This window comes from Monomorium pharaonis, chromosome 2 (assembly GCF_013373865.1).
Source record: "Monomorium pharaonis isolate MP-MQ-018 chromosome 2, ASM1337386v2, whole genome shotgun sequence".
Classification (NCBI taxonomy): Eukaryota; Metazoa; Arthropoda; class Insecta; order Hymenoptera; family Formicidae; genus Monomorium; species Monomorium pharaonis.
Genome location: NC_050468.1, coordinates 8,372,664 through 8,388,493, shown reverse-complemented (window position 1 = coordinate 8,388,493; position 15,830 = coordinate 8,372,664). Strand labels below are relative to the sequence as shown.

At 36.0% G+C, this 15,830-nt stretch overlaps 1 protein-coding gene across 1 annotated transcript in view; it reads left to right on the top strand.

The window, feature by feature from the left end:
* The window catches only part of LOC105838358 (putative E3 ubiquitin-protein ligase UNKL), a 35,690-nt gene extending 20,088 nt beyond the window's left edge, over positions 1 to 15,602 (top strand). The window contains exon 2 of the mRNA XM_012683870.3: positions 7,673 to 15,602. Within this exon, the coding sequence (XP_012539324.2) occupies positions 7,673 to 8,833 (1,161 nt within the window). The 3' untranslated portion in view covers positions 8,834 to 15,602. The remainder of the gene's footprint in view (positions 1 to 7,672) is intronic.
* Positions 15,603 to 15,830: the final 228 nt, after the last annotated feature.

The window sequence follows — 15,830 nt, the reverse complement described above, 5'->3', positions numbered from 1 at the left end:
TTTCCGACCGATGATAAAAGCGCAAGGTCCTTTCGGCCAAAGGACAGGCAGCTGGCGATCAACACGGGAATTCAAGACGGACGTCGGGGCGGTTCTATGGCGGACAAGCGAATAATTAGGATAATTAGGAGCCCCGACGATGCGCCGCGCCATACTTACGTAAGAATCAGTGCACGAAGCACCGCTGTTCCATTCAGTCGGTCGACCAGCCGGCGCCATGCTCGTTCTTTAGTCTCTCTCTCTCTTTCTTCCTTTCCCCCTTCCCAATCTCGATTCCTCTGCCTCACGTTCTCCACGTTACTTTCACCTTTGACCTTCGGGATTCACGTTCTTAACCCGTGAGTACGTGCCCGGTTTCTTCTAACACGAATACGCGCCGTGAGGTGATTGAGCGCGGTCGCGTCTTCTTCCCCAATTGAAAGTTATAATTAACTACAATAATCTTAATAAAGTGGAGCATACGCGCAAATCTTTGAATGATGTAATTCCGAGCTGTTAATTCTTAACTCTCGCGATTTAACTCGTAAAAAATGATTTTTTCTAATAATCTATAATATTTATGTAACAAACAGCATGTGTATGGCATGATACCTATAAAATTATTAAAATGTAGTATTGAAATATGCATTTTTTTCACAAAGATAATTGATTTTTATTTATACTTCTTGCTTTTCTTTAATGAATGCGGCCAAAAGAATTTGATACGTCACGGCGATACATATCGTAATTTAAATAAATCATCTATCTATTAAACGCTTCAATTCAAGCGTACTTTCACTGTCGACCGACCTTGAATATCTAACTCTTCAGGCAACGCGCGTTTTTTATCTTCGTTAGAATAAAGTGAAAGCGCAGCACATAACCTATCTTCTTTTTTTTTTCTTTGAACATTGCAGGTATGAATATTTTACGTTTATTTCGGGTGTCGGACAGAGTAATGAGCTCATATCGTTTTTAATTTATATAAAACCTTAACGGAATCTTAACTCTAAATTTCTGATGATGGGTTTACCTTTAACCTATCACATCCTTAGTTTTGATCTCTCGAAATGACACGTGTCATTCTTGCATGAAGAAACTACATCGACACGTATTGTCATTAACGTCTTTCGACATTCTCATAGACAGTTATGACATTTCTATAGTTATTACATTCGTACACGCGGCGCCGAGAACCGACAGAGTATAATAATGGATTTCAATTATAAAAGTTGTTCTAGTCATTCGTGTCATAGGTATTGAAGGTAAATTATCTTATTAGTTGTAAAAATTTTTAACTACGAAGAGATATAATTCACAGTTACCTCATACATAGCGCAGAGGTAAAATTCTTTCAGAGTAAAAACATTTAATGTTGCAACTTTTATGTATTCCTTCTTATGGATGAAGAATTTAATCATTCGTTGAAGTGAATGTTATCGCTAGACTGCCTAAAGTTTTTTTTTTGTCTTGATTAGTTTGTGCGCTTTAAATGCCGAAACACATCTACTAACGATTTTGAGTGAAAGTATCATATATCATTATAATAAGATTTTTCGGAACTTAACTCCCGAGATTTTTAAATAATAAAATTATATTATTAAGAATTATATTATAAAGTAATGTGAAACCTTTTTTAGTAATCACACTTTATCGTTCGTTATAATTACATAAACTTTATTGATACAAAAATGACGCGACGCGATAATATGCGCTATCGTTTTCTACTTATTGGAAGAGTATCTAACATATAGCAATTAACGTTGAAAATCCGTAATCGCAAAGACATTAAAAATAATCTTCCCGTCGGCCCTGGCATATAAATGCTCATGAATCATACATATGTCGTGTCGGTGGTCGCGCGCATCACGCCACTTTCGCAAAACCAACTTGCCCCTGCTGTTAAGACCGATATCTACAAACACAGGCTGTTAAATAATCGTCATTGTTCAACACTCGATACGCGGAACGCGACGCGCGATGCGAATATTAAGTTCGTGATGTGAGTAAGAAGGCAAATAAAGCGGAACTAGTAACATGCGCGGCTATAATTGAACATACTGCCGGTGTCGTTGTATGCATTCGAACTAACAACGTTTGAAGAATACAGATAAGAATAAATAAAACTGAATAAAATTAGGATTATGCTGCATTCTACGAAAAATATAAGTAATATTTTGTCTTGAATTATGCTGTGTAACTCCGTCAGAAGACATAGAAAAGTATATTAATTTTTTGATCTTTTTAAGAAGATATTCTTTATAATAATATTGTTCGCATTGTTTTAAGCTATACTATATTAGAACTAATGACATTTTTATATCTTCATGGACAGAGCAATATTTTGAAGTTCTGATTTAACATTGACCTGCAAACAATAAATAAAATGATAAAAAAAAGACACTTGAAGGTAAAATACCAGCGATATCTCTTTTCATGGAAAAAAAAAAATTATTAACGAAACAAAACTTTCAAAAGCAAAATAGTTTTCCACGAAAGAAAAAGTATGCACATCTTACAAAAAATACGTCTTACAAACCGTTATTTTTTTATACGTGAACACAATTTGGTTCAAGTTCAAGTGGCTTTTTATATCTCAGTACAGACTTAAAAATAAACCCTGTTTTTATCGGGTCATCGTGTTTCGTCAGCAGAATGAATGAATGGACCTGCTACGTGTGTCGCAACGTGAGTAAAAATTAAATTTGCCGAGCCGTACTTCGAATAATTGAAAACACAGTTAACGCCGCGCTTTTTCGAGACGAGTCTATTATAATGATTCATCGACGACGGTGGAGAGGAAATGCCGCTCGTAACCATACGTCGCCAGCTCCGTCGTAGGATCGTAACGTCTACGAAGAAAATCCAACCGGTTTATTTTTTTTTTTACCGATATAGGCGGTACTTCCTCTCACCGTCGACTGCGGATGGAACATACACAGTCAAAAGTCTGCGCTAGAAGTATATATTTTAATAGGTGGAAGCTATTTCCGGAGAAAGGGAAAAAGATTTTTAAACCAATCTTTTTCCCTTTTCTTCTTCTCGTTTTTTAATGAGAAGATTAATATATTTTTAATTGTATATATTTTTATATACATATAGAATTTATATATAGAATTTTTAAAGATTTAATTATTGTTTTTAAAATTGGTCAATATTTTTTTACGTTTGTTTACGTAACTAGTTTTTTTGAAACTTAAAATAAACTGCTGAGAGGGAGAAGTGGTTAATATTAATTATTATTCTATATTATGTATTATATATTATATATAATGTATGTGTCTACTTTTCAAGAGACTTGTTACATTATTTTATCCTGGAAATATGCTGAGAATTTCTCAAAACCTCATCAATCGTTTCTGTAAAAGCTGATTAATTAGATTATTATAATTATCTAAAATATGGCGATGTTCAGAGCAGCGCATAAATTCTACTAAAAATAACCATTTCCTGATTTTTTGCTTTAACACAGAGTGTTCGTTGCGATAAATTATCATGACTGTCAAAAAAAATTATACTTAAAGCGCAACACAGTTATAAATGATGATGATTCCTTTAGAGTTTCTCCCGTAGAAACTTAATACTCCTTTAAGCTTTTTACCTTTGCGGTCATGATCGTTCCTTGCCCGAAGCGATTCCGAGGCTGAAACATAGATTTGCCTCAGCGTCACTACGTATGCCAAAAAATAGACAATAATCTTTTGGAGAACGCGCGCAAATCAATGTGATTAGATACGCGATATATCTTTGTCGTTGTGCGTGTATATGTGCGTGCGGCGCGAAGATTTATGCATATACTCGTAATCACGCGTGACGCGCACGCGTGAACGATAAAATAGGCGGGCGTGTGCGTGCGAACGATTACCCGGCGCGATCGTGCGCTTACGATAAACACACACTCCGACATGCGGAGGAATACGTGGGAATAATTATACGAGAAGAAGTGGTGTGCGTGGATACGCGACTGTGTGCGCTCCTCATACTGACAAATGAAACAAACAAATTCGCTCTGGCACGTATGCGCACGTGCTGGTGGAAATTTCCAGTCTCTCGTGAATCCTCCGTGCGATCTCACGCTCGGGAAAATGCCGGATTTTTTCTGCGTACATCATTGAGCGCGTAACTTACGATTAGACGGGTATATCGTCGCCCACGAGATGGATTGAAAGAAAGTCGCGTTAACGACTTTCCATAATTCACCGCAATATTCGTCGTTTATTGGCAATAAATTGCTTTATTGTAGTAGATAGCAAAATTTGAGCCAAATGATAAACAGACTGACTGATAATATGAATAACACGCAAATAGTGTTAATCATTGGGTCAATTGTTTATTTGTAATATATTTTTCAGTATTTGTATAGCTTTATTTGTAATGTACAATGAATTTATTGCATACAAGTTATCTTTATGAACATTGATAAACTTGAAGTCTAATAAAATTTGCTGCTAATACGGAAGACGAAGCATCTATAATAATAGTCTTCCATGAGGGAAGACAATCCCTATTATAAAATTTAATAATATACAAAGCTGTATTAAAAGTTTAACAGCTACTCTGCTGCTGCTCATTCGATTTTTTTTTTTTGCGATATTGTGCGAAGTCCCGTTTTCATTGTCTTCTACATTAAGTACAGCCAAAAGGACCAATCGCTGCCGTCAAAATCGCTGATCTCTGATCTCTAATGTAATAAAATCTCGATAATAACGCCTATAGATTGCACGATACAAAGAAGATTAAAAGCTCAGATGATAACCTTCGTGATAACATCTAACGTTCTAAAATGTTTAACATTATACGCGGAAAACTAATTATTGCTCATAAAAAAAACGAGGCGTGGAAATAGTGTGCCTACACAGTCACATTATTTTATGATTAATGTCGATTAAATGACGCAAAACTCGCGTTGCTACGCAAATGTGCAATTTTAATATGCTTGTTTTATAAAGAACTCTTTAAAAAATTTATGAATCTTGGTACTCTGACATCTCGACTCGTTTTACCGATATATTTGATTGGTTATTTATCGCAACGCACGCACGCGTGTGTGTGTATATATGTGTGATTCTTGTACGCGTCACGTTTTGCTCGCAAGTTATTTTTTTTTTTAGTCAGGCTACATGTGATTATTGTACTTTCATACTTTACGTGACTTATCGTATCATCGACATTGCGTAAATGTTGAAAAAGATCATTAACATATGAATACTCATGCCTCTGATGGTCACATAATATAGTAATATTCTGAAATTTTCCACGCATACTCGTATATACAATGTACGATTATGAATTTATTTATTTTTTACTTGATTCAATTGAAAATGTGATTTTATTTCAAAATTTTATACCTCAATTCTAAACGCATATCGAGGAAGGTTTTTATAATGCTTCTAAGAGATGCATATGTGTTAATTTAAAGCGTCTTAAAGAGAGACCCATATAAAGTTGGTCCCACATAATTTATGATAATAGTGTTTTTTCTTCGAAAACATCTCGTGCGATGAATCAGAACGACCTACTCGAACATGTCTTCTAGTAGCGTGTAGTTACTTGACAATAATCGTAGTCGCAATCACTAAGAAAAGTTACACGTGATTTCGGTAAAAGAATACACAAGGTGTGTCGTCAATGTTCCTTCGTGTGCATCAATCGTAAAAAAATCTTACCGAATTAATCAACAGCATAATAAATCGTTACATTGTGATATTTATATATTTTAGACACGTAAGTCTCAATGATTTATTCTTAATGGCGAAACATGTATTAGAATTAGATTAACTCTTTGATAAACATTTTCTTATTTTTTAATCTCTCTCGTAAACAGTCTTTTGTATTTTTTGTTTTCCCAACATTAGGTACATGTGAAAAACAATATAATTTAGGACGTAGCACGTATTTATCAAAAATAAAAAATAATTAAAAAAGATTTGAAGTACTATTTTAAATTCATCATATTGAGCAGCAGTTTATAAATATTTTCATTCAACGCAGCTTAAAAATAAGAATTGTTTTTCTTAAACATGTGCATTTTTGCAAAAGAGTAATAAAATTTTGTCAAAAATAATGAACAAAAATACTTTGAGTAGTTTATAAAAGATTATAAATATATAACATATCTACTTGTTTTTTATTTATCAAAATTTATCATTCTTTAAATCTATGGTTATCAATCTTTAAATCTATGCTTATCTCTATTCTTGCTATCGAAGTAATTAAGAAAAATATAGTCTACACGGTCGGGAAGAAAAGATTTGAATTAATTAAAAATTTTGTATAGAACAAAATTGTCATAATCGTACTTGAAGTGGCATCACTTGAGATACGCTATGATCTTATCTGATTTTAGTTTCTATTTTCTCTATTATTTATTGTCGAGAAGAGACGATGTCTGTCATGAAGAGAGATAAGAACTTATAAATGAGATCTTATTGAGACTTTTTGATATGCCTACATCCATTTTAGTGCGTTGAACTGCGTTATCATTTTCATTCGATAAAAATATTTGTTCGTTATTTTAGTTGTGATAATCTCGAGACGATACCATATTGAATTTTATATAGAATATTGCATATGACTACTTCTATATTGGTTAATGCTAATATTTATTTCTAAAGATTTCAGTTAATTTAAATTAATCTTTAATTTTGCCATAATTATTTTATTTTAAAAGAAAAGCTTAAACTCTTGATGCAACCTATACTAATATCGCGATTGTTATGCAGAAATGATATGATATTTGCGTATATGATATTTAGTAGAGTCACATTGAATATATCAGTAAATTTGTTATCAGTAATTTGTGAATCAATAATGTATGTTATTCTATTATTATCAATTATTACGTACACTGAAAAAATGTGTAATATTGTGACTATAAATGTATAGTAAAATAATTATAATCAGGAATATCATTTTTATAATATTAATTATTACTGTAATATTGGTAATAATAACCATATACTTATAGTGATACTTATGATTGTTTTATAGAACGACTTATATTCAAATTTTTATTTTTAATTACGTAGCAATCAGTTATACAGATCAATATTATGAGTATGAAAACTTTAATATAGATTAAACAAACTATAATTTATGCTGTTAAACACTGTGCAGTAATATGATTGGGTCCAAAAAAGATTATACATTATAGTAATATTATGATTACTGCAATTATTTTTTTTCTCTATTAGTTTAATCGTGCACACGCAACAATATACACATCGGTATGCATTGTATAAGAAATTTCTTGAAAAATAAAGTGAAAGTCGAATTAAAGCGCGCGTTGTACTTGGGCATAATTATGGAACTTTCAGTACTTTCGAATCTTCCCAAAGTTCATACCACTTGCATAAGTCAGCACTGTCGCAACTGTCTGCCTTCCGTTTTCCAGGCAAACGACGTATTGTTTGAGTCCCTATTGAAACGAACGATCATGCCAGCGGCGACATGCCGCCGCGCCGCGCCGCGCCGCACCGTGCACCGGTCTGTTCGACACGCTATCTCTCGTCGGCAACGATGACGAGTCGCGAAGCGGCTCGATTATCATCCGCGCCGCCATTTCAAGCGTCAAATTACTCGCGCGGCACCTCTCCGCCCATTATACGTCTACCGTCGCGGTGTCGCGCGTGAATAACTGCAATTTCAAAATTGTCACGATTAACCGAGCGCGCTTCTTCCCTTCTGATTACAGAATGCAGCCTCGGCTAAGGCGAAGGAGTCGTCATCTCCGACGACGACGGGCGCCACGAATGGCAGCACCGCCGGCGGCAACAACATCGGCAACGGGCACGCGCCCCTGAAACGCAGCTACACTTCCCTGATGAGCACATTAATCGAGCAACATCGAAAGCTGGACCGTAGCGTGAGCGAGCCGACGTCGCGCTACAAGACGGAGCTCTGCCGGCCGTACGAGGAGAACGGCTCGTGTAAATACGGCGATAAATGCCAGTTCGCGCATGGCTACGGCGAGTTGCGCAACCTGGCGCGCCATCCAAAGTACAAGACCGAGCTGTGCCGCACCTTCCACACGATTGGCTTCTGCCCGTACGGGCCGCGCTGTCACTTCATCCACAATTTCGAGGAAGCGCGTATACACAATCAGAAGGTGAGCGCCCAACTGGGCTCGACGCAGCCCAACATCGTCAACCTGAATCCACTGATGAGCGCGGCTGCCGCGGTGGCGTCGGCGGCCGGCAACGGCACCGCCGTCAACAATAGCCCCACTACCAACAACGTCAGCGTCAACGTCAGCTTGCTCGAGCAACTCGCGTCGTCGCATGCGGCCTTCACCGCAGCTACCGCTTCCACGTCGAACCTCATGCGGACAAATTCATTGAGCCTCGGCAGTACCAGCGCGAATGGTTTCAATCAGCCGCCGCTGCTACGAACGTCGTCGCTGAGCCTGGCCACGAGTCATCATCATCCGGTTCATCATCATCATCATCAGGTGAACACCGTAAATTCGGTAATCGGGGCGACGAAGCCAAAACCGCTCAATCTCAGCCCGACGTTCTCGCTCGGCAGCTCCGCCGATTCGGTTTCCCCGTCATCTAGCCTCAGTCAATCGCCGACGAACTCCATGGCGAGCTTTTTTAGCGACGACTGCAACCAGCAAACGGTTTCGTGCACAAATCTACAAACGACGCCTTTTAGTTTTGGTCAAGACTTCAGTCTGCTCGCTTGCTCGAGACAAAGCCCGAGCCCACGCAATAACGGCGTATGCAGTCCCCTCACCTCCGACGAGGTAACACCCAGGACTCCCTCTCCGTTGTCACCTAACACGGAATCCAGGTTGCCGGTATTTAATAGGATCAGCAGCACTCTGAGCGACTTCGATAACCTCAAGATCTAGAGCGGTCGCCGCGCGAACCGTAAAGAAAAGAGACGAGAATTTTTCGACGAATCTTGCTTGGCATAGGGGAAAAAAAAAAAGAATTTTCACGTGAATTGACTCGAAATTTGGGCTTCTTCGCAGTAGATTCTATCGATGGAATTAACGTCTTTTTTCTTCTTTCACGCACGCGGTAGCGCGCCATTTGCGTGATGCGGTTTCCCTCATCTGTAATCGCTCGTTTTTCCTGAAAAACATTTTAGGCACACGTCAGGTTTCATTATCCTACATCTTTCCTTTTTTTATATATTATTATAACCATAATCTTCATATATATATCATCGTACTATTGTAATATATTACTATATTACTACGTATATTATCATATTATTAGTGCATATTTATCATCTTATTCTTTCTTTTTCGTCTTCTTTCTCATATTCTATCGTTAGACGCAAATGACTTTTTAGCAGAAAAGTGAGATCACCCGGAAGTCTCAGTCCTCGTTCCGGCTCGAACATGAAAATGATTGAAGGTATAAGAAAAGAGGGAGGAGAGGGTTCTGTATGGTTAGATCAGCAGGTGGCAGAGGATACCAAGCGCAAATTTATTCCGAAATATGACTTTCCTCCGAGCGAGTTGTTCATTGATCTCACTTGGTAGATCCTCGTTACGCCTTCCGATCGTCCCCCACGAATCCGTACTCTATTCATGTCCGTCGCCTTCGTTCGTTGGATTTTCGAGCCACGAACACAGCGGCGTCGTTAAATCCGGGGCAGGTAAAATGTTGCAATATCCAAATAACATATACGATTACATATACGTTTTGTCGAGTTTCTTCTCCGAAGGAGCAAGGGTGGGGAAAGTTGTCTCGAGAGTGAAAGGAGAGGCAAGAATAACCACTCCAGCGAGCAAGCGAAAGAATCAAAGAGAGAGAAAGAGCGAATAGGAGAGGGAAGTATATGGCAGAGTGAATGAGTGAGTGAATGAAAGTGAGAGAGAGCGAGAGAGACACGTGAAGCCAATTAATGCACTGTAAACGGCGCCGTTTGCCGTAAAGCGGTTATCATAAAATTACATTTCTGGATTGAACACGTTTTATCGTGACTGCCGTTTTTATCACAGTCGCTCCCATTGGTCTGAAGAAATATTGGACGCATCGCGAGATCGATTGGCGGCGCGAACACTCGTGACAATATGTTTCCTTTGTTTTATATTATATTTGCATAAGGCAAAAATGATTCAGTTCTATTATTAAACACATGTGTGACCCTGTTTTAAAACGAACGTTCATGTTTTTGTTAAAACAAAAGATTTTCTTTCTGACAATTTTCATAAATTGACTGTAAAGCTAAGACTGTAGAGTAGTTTTAGAATTATTTTTTCTTTTTTTCTTTTGTTTTATCAGTCATGTGAAAAATAATCAGGTAGCAGTTACTTTTTCTCTTTAGAAAAATTTCACACAGCGACGCCGTTTTCAGTGCGATAACGCAAACAAAAAGTGAGTGCCTTTTGTAAACTTCGATTGTCTTCCATATTACAAAGTATAGGCTACACGGTATGAAAGATGGGAGAGAATGATAATTCTGAATGAGCGTGAGAGAAAGAGAGAGAAAGTTGAAAGGAATCAGCTGGACAATAATGAGAGAAACTAGTGTGATTGGGTGTATGTTGCGTTTGGGCAGAATAAGTGTACGATAAAGTAGATATATTTTACCTGTATATATTTTATAAGATATATACAAAATACATACAGACCACATAAACACACCGAGAAAGAAAAGCTACATTTCATGTGATCGAATTGTTCGGAACGCTTATGCCATTATCTGACTGGCGTTCTCCTTCTCGGATGGAAGAAAACACTTCTTTCTCGTCGCGAGGCTCGTTGACTTCTGCCTTTCATTTTTGTTTAATATACACGTATATATGTTACGTATTTAATGATATATGTTGCAATCATGATCGCGACGAGGAGAGAGAGAGAGACTCACTTCGGCGCGAACGACAGAGCTATGGTGATGCCGATTTATTTCGTATGTATTGCCCTTTCCCAACAAAAAAAAAATGTGATACCTGTAATACTATATTAAAAAAATATGGTAACTATTGCATATAGAAATATTTACTATTATAAAAAGTATGCTATAATAATAATAATGCAAAGAATAACGGAGTGTGAGAGGAAATGATGAGATCGAATGAAATAGATGAATGAACGAAGAGAGAAAAAGAAAGAAAATAGCGTGAGAGGCGGAAGTCGGAACGCTCGCGCGGGCCGCGTGATTTCTCGAAGAGACATTTTTGATATTTGTTTGACACTTCGCTCAAGACACAGATCTAAAATTGAAAAAAAAATCCCGCATATCTCGACGGGAAAACGCCGACCCCGCGTCGCTTCGACGTAAATTAATAACTTCAAATAATTACAAGCGCCTACAAACTGACGTGGTTTTCGAAAATCGATATCATTCTGTATATAAGCGCTACACTCTGATGCTTATAGCTGTTTTCGTTTAATTTATACTTGGATTCAATTTTGTTATTATAGATTTACTTTATTATATTATTATTATTATTAATATAATTATTTTTATTATTATTAATTATTAACTAATTATTATAATTATTACTTTATATCATTATATTATTATTATTATTATTATTATTATTATTATTATTATTATTATTATTCACTAGTAATATCACTCATAATCAGTGTCCCAAGCAATGAGCTGTAGGTTCTGCCGCGATTGCCTCTTTGTTTCTTCTTTTCTTTTTTCCCTATAAATATAAACGCGAGTGCTTCCCTATCCCGCCACAAGATGCACCGATCGTCACCGATACACGATCGTATCGACAACATTCTAATATATTGCTATTGCGTCATTATTATATTATTATTACTATGTATATTATTATTTTCATCGGTAAATCTGTTCTATTTAGCAGCAGTCATTCCTCCTCGTCAGTCGATTCCATACCTCTTATCGCCGTCGTCGCAGAATAAAAAAAAAAGTACTATTTATAATCAATTGTATATAGTTTGTGCTATATATATAACTTCAAAATTATTAGTGGTTATATTGCATACACTTTATGACGATTCGCATTATTAACGCTTTGACTGATGGAATTTAGTCACAATTTTCAAATTGACATTTTATTCTTTCTCCTTGCCGCTCGCGTTTTGGCCGCACATAAATAAGAAATGTAACGTTACAGTAACTGAGTACTGTGAATAAGATAATTCTGTACCTTCTGATTTTATTATATTGGGATTTTTTTTCTTTGAGTGCTGCCAAGGTTTTTATTAACATTTTTTTTATTTTAAATAATTTTATTTAGAATTAAATTTATAAAAAAAAATCTTGGAACTTAGCAACACTCAAAACTAGGATATGGCCCTATTATATTACATTTCAGAAACACAGAAGGGAGGGGACATTGTGCGTCTAATTGTTGTAAGTTGCGCGCATTCAAGCAGCTTATGCCCAAAATGCGAGCGGTAATAAAAGGATAATGCGTGTTATTGCGAAAATCAGAATAAATCTTGCTATTGCTTACAGGAACGAAACATGAGGACTAATTGGCTAATTGAAAACGTTATGAATAACGATTGCATTTCATCTCGTTTATAAATATAAAAAAACTAAGGTATAATGTGAAATTCAAGCGATTAAAAATTGATGCACCGCGCGCGCTTATTTTATTTATTTAATATATTTATTTAAAAATAACTGTTAATTAAAAAAATATTTATTTTTGGACATTTGTTATATTCAGATTCTCAATATACAATTAGTATTAAATGATGAGTTTTTTTAGCTTGAAAAATTTTCAACTTCTAACTAGATTCTAATAAGACAACGTAACGTCTAAAATAAGATTTTTTAATTTAAACTTGAAAAACTGTTTACGTAATAAAATCAAAGAAAAACTTAAAAATAGACCGGAAAAGAAAAAAGTTTTCAAGTTAATTTTTAAGTTATAATTTTGAAATCAGACGGTAACATTTAGTTCTAATTGCGCGAGGTATACTATTGCGAGTGTTAAATTTTTTTTGCGCGAGGGAAAATGCAATTGAAACACTACTAAAATAACGCCTTCGATCCTCATCGTTGTACCAGTCATGCAATTAGAAATCGGGGACGGAAACAGAGAGAGGGAGTGAGACGAGGACAGACTGAGACAGACGCGAAGAGTGAAAGTCTCTCCTTACGCAGAGACAAGTTGCAAGACGCCCAGGTCTCGTAAGAGGATCAAAGGGGTCAGGAAAAAGTACAGAATAACTATCTTAATTAGAAAGAAAAATTGCGAATATTCGACGTTGTCTGTTATGGACATTGTTGTCGGGAGTTGACAGAAGCGACGGCGGCATCCCGATTAAAGCACAACAGCTGACGTATCGATTGGAGTTCCGAAAATGCGTTCCGAGACGCCGCATTCGATTCTAATTGCCGAACGAAACGGAAATTGCCGATTCTTGACCCTTTACGTTCATCTTCGATTTTAGCTGGACCTGCGTAGATTCTTTTTTACGGAAATAAATGTGCATGCAAATTTTTGTTTCCTTTTTTTGTGAAAAGCAAAAGTGTTTCTGTTTTCATCACTAAGATCGGCATTTTCACATTCAAGAAATTCCTTTTTTTTTATAATAAATTACATTTTCAACTATTTTATTTAAATTATTGCAAGTTAAATATATTATTATTATTTTTGAATTATAATTATTTTTTTTCAGAGTTCAATGTTTTTTATTCTTCATCATAGTTCTTTTCTTGCGAAATAAGATTTGTTCGATACGTCACTTAAAAAAGCTAGAGCCAAATTTTTAGCTTATTTTTGTTTCGAAAAGAATGTCTCTCCTTTCGGATTTCATAAATTTTTATTTATCTTAGATTCACATAATATTTATCGATATGTTCAGTTCTTTTCTTCGAAGAATTATTAAACGCAATTTATACTCGTTTTCCGTGAATTTTGTGGATCTTAAATGTATTAACTTATTAATCCTTTGGTTGCCGTACATACATATACGTTCAGTTATTTATTAAAAAATTCCACGATAAAAGCGAATACATAATTTTAGGAATAAGTAATCGGTTCGAGTTTTTCTCGTTGTTAATTTGTGAGAATATTATTTTATTTTAGTTATTTATAGGAAAATAGAGTAAATTTGAACAGTATGTCGTACCTGTGCATTTTCATTTCGTCTATTGCAAATTTACAAAACTTTTTATGTATCGCAACTAAAGGGTTAATGATCGGACGCACCAAATGAACTCCACGTGTATCCAGTCAGTCTCGCGTTTATCCTCCTATAGACTTGACCTGCATATCAAATATCTAATATTCTCTTCTGCGCGTAAATATCTAAGAATAAAATAATTAAAATAACAAATAATTATCTTACGTGTATGTCTCTTTTTTAATTTAATATATTTATTTTTTCAATCAAGTATTTATATATTTATATACAATATTTTATACTGCGCCTTCACAGATTAGATACATGCTAAAGATAAAAAAAATGCGCGTTACGATGTTAATTATGAAACAGGTCGATCTCTTGGCTCTCAGAGGAAACCGATATATCCTGCCTGTGCACACACATACACACGCATACACACACACATACACGTAATGCATATGTGTATGTATATATTATAAATATATGTATGTACATGCACATACGCATTCACCAACGTACACATATACGCGACAGACACCCCGCGTACGTTTTCGCGGCCCGTTTCTTCCTTTGTAACGCTTCCGAGTCCCTTTTCCGATTTCCTTTCGTCGGCCAGCGCATTTCGTTTCCCAGCGGAAAAAGATATTCGCCGGGAGGCACGGCGAGAGCGAAAAACAGAAAGGAAAGCGAAAGCTTTCCGCGTATACTTAACGCCTTAAATGTGATACACGGCCAATTATCCTCGCGCACGGGAGAAAGGGATTCTCTCGCGCGCAAGATATTCAGCTGTGAAAAGAAAAGTGTCTTCGGTGATACATACTAAATATATATTATAGATTTGTGCGACAATCGAAATGAAATAACGGGAGCCAATTGATAGGCTGGCGGAAGTCGTTCGAGTACCACAGTGCAGAGACAGTGTTGCCGCTGTTCTCCGTCCTATATACCTTGAACTTGTCACGGTCGCCTTTTCCTTCTTCTTTTTTTTTTAAACTTTATTTGAACGGTTTGATTTGTTTGAGTCGTAAATTCGTTTGACTTTATGTATACTTCCGTGATAGGAAATTGATTTTAGATGAACAAACGATACTTTTGACAGAATCAAGAACGATTGGCGATCGCGATTGAAAGTTCTGCGAAAGATAGGATAGATTCATCTCTGAACAGGTATTCTCGAACGGCTTCGGTCTAATCCACAAAGGGACCACCTAACCAATGATAACCGTGAAATGCGTTTAGATTTTCGTTGTCACGTGGACTCGTGGGCTTATGAAAAGAATTGTGACGGGAAGAGGGATCGGGAGTGCCGTTCGTCTCGAAGAGGGACCTCGGGTAAAAAAAAAGGGGGAGAAGATAGTGTGTGTCGATTCTTTGATTTGAATTTTTCATTTGGTTCTATTTCGGTTTTTCCACTTCGAGACCATCAGCCGACTGTTTCCTCTCCCCGATGATCTTTTTTCTTTTGTTTTGTTATACAAGATAACACGCTTCGGTATACACGGAGTATACGGAGCTGAAGTCTCATGTAATACAAAAAACTGTAGTTTGATAAGTATTGCCACTATCTATTTAATACATTTTATTATTACAAAATAATTGAATTGGCGTTGTTATTTTGGCCTTTCCCTTCCACAAAAATAAAACATTTAAATAATAAATTTTTCTCGTTTCATCAGAAACTTTAATTATATTATTAATTATATGTATATGTTATATTTTTGTTTATTTTATCTGAATAATTAGTATTTTGAATTATAATCTAATGTTTTTTTTATCGTATTTAAACCATTATCAAGATAAACTTGATATTTACATTATATTTGT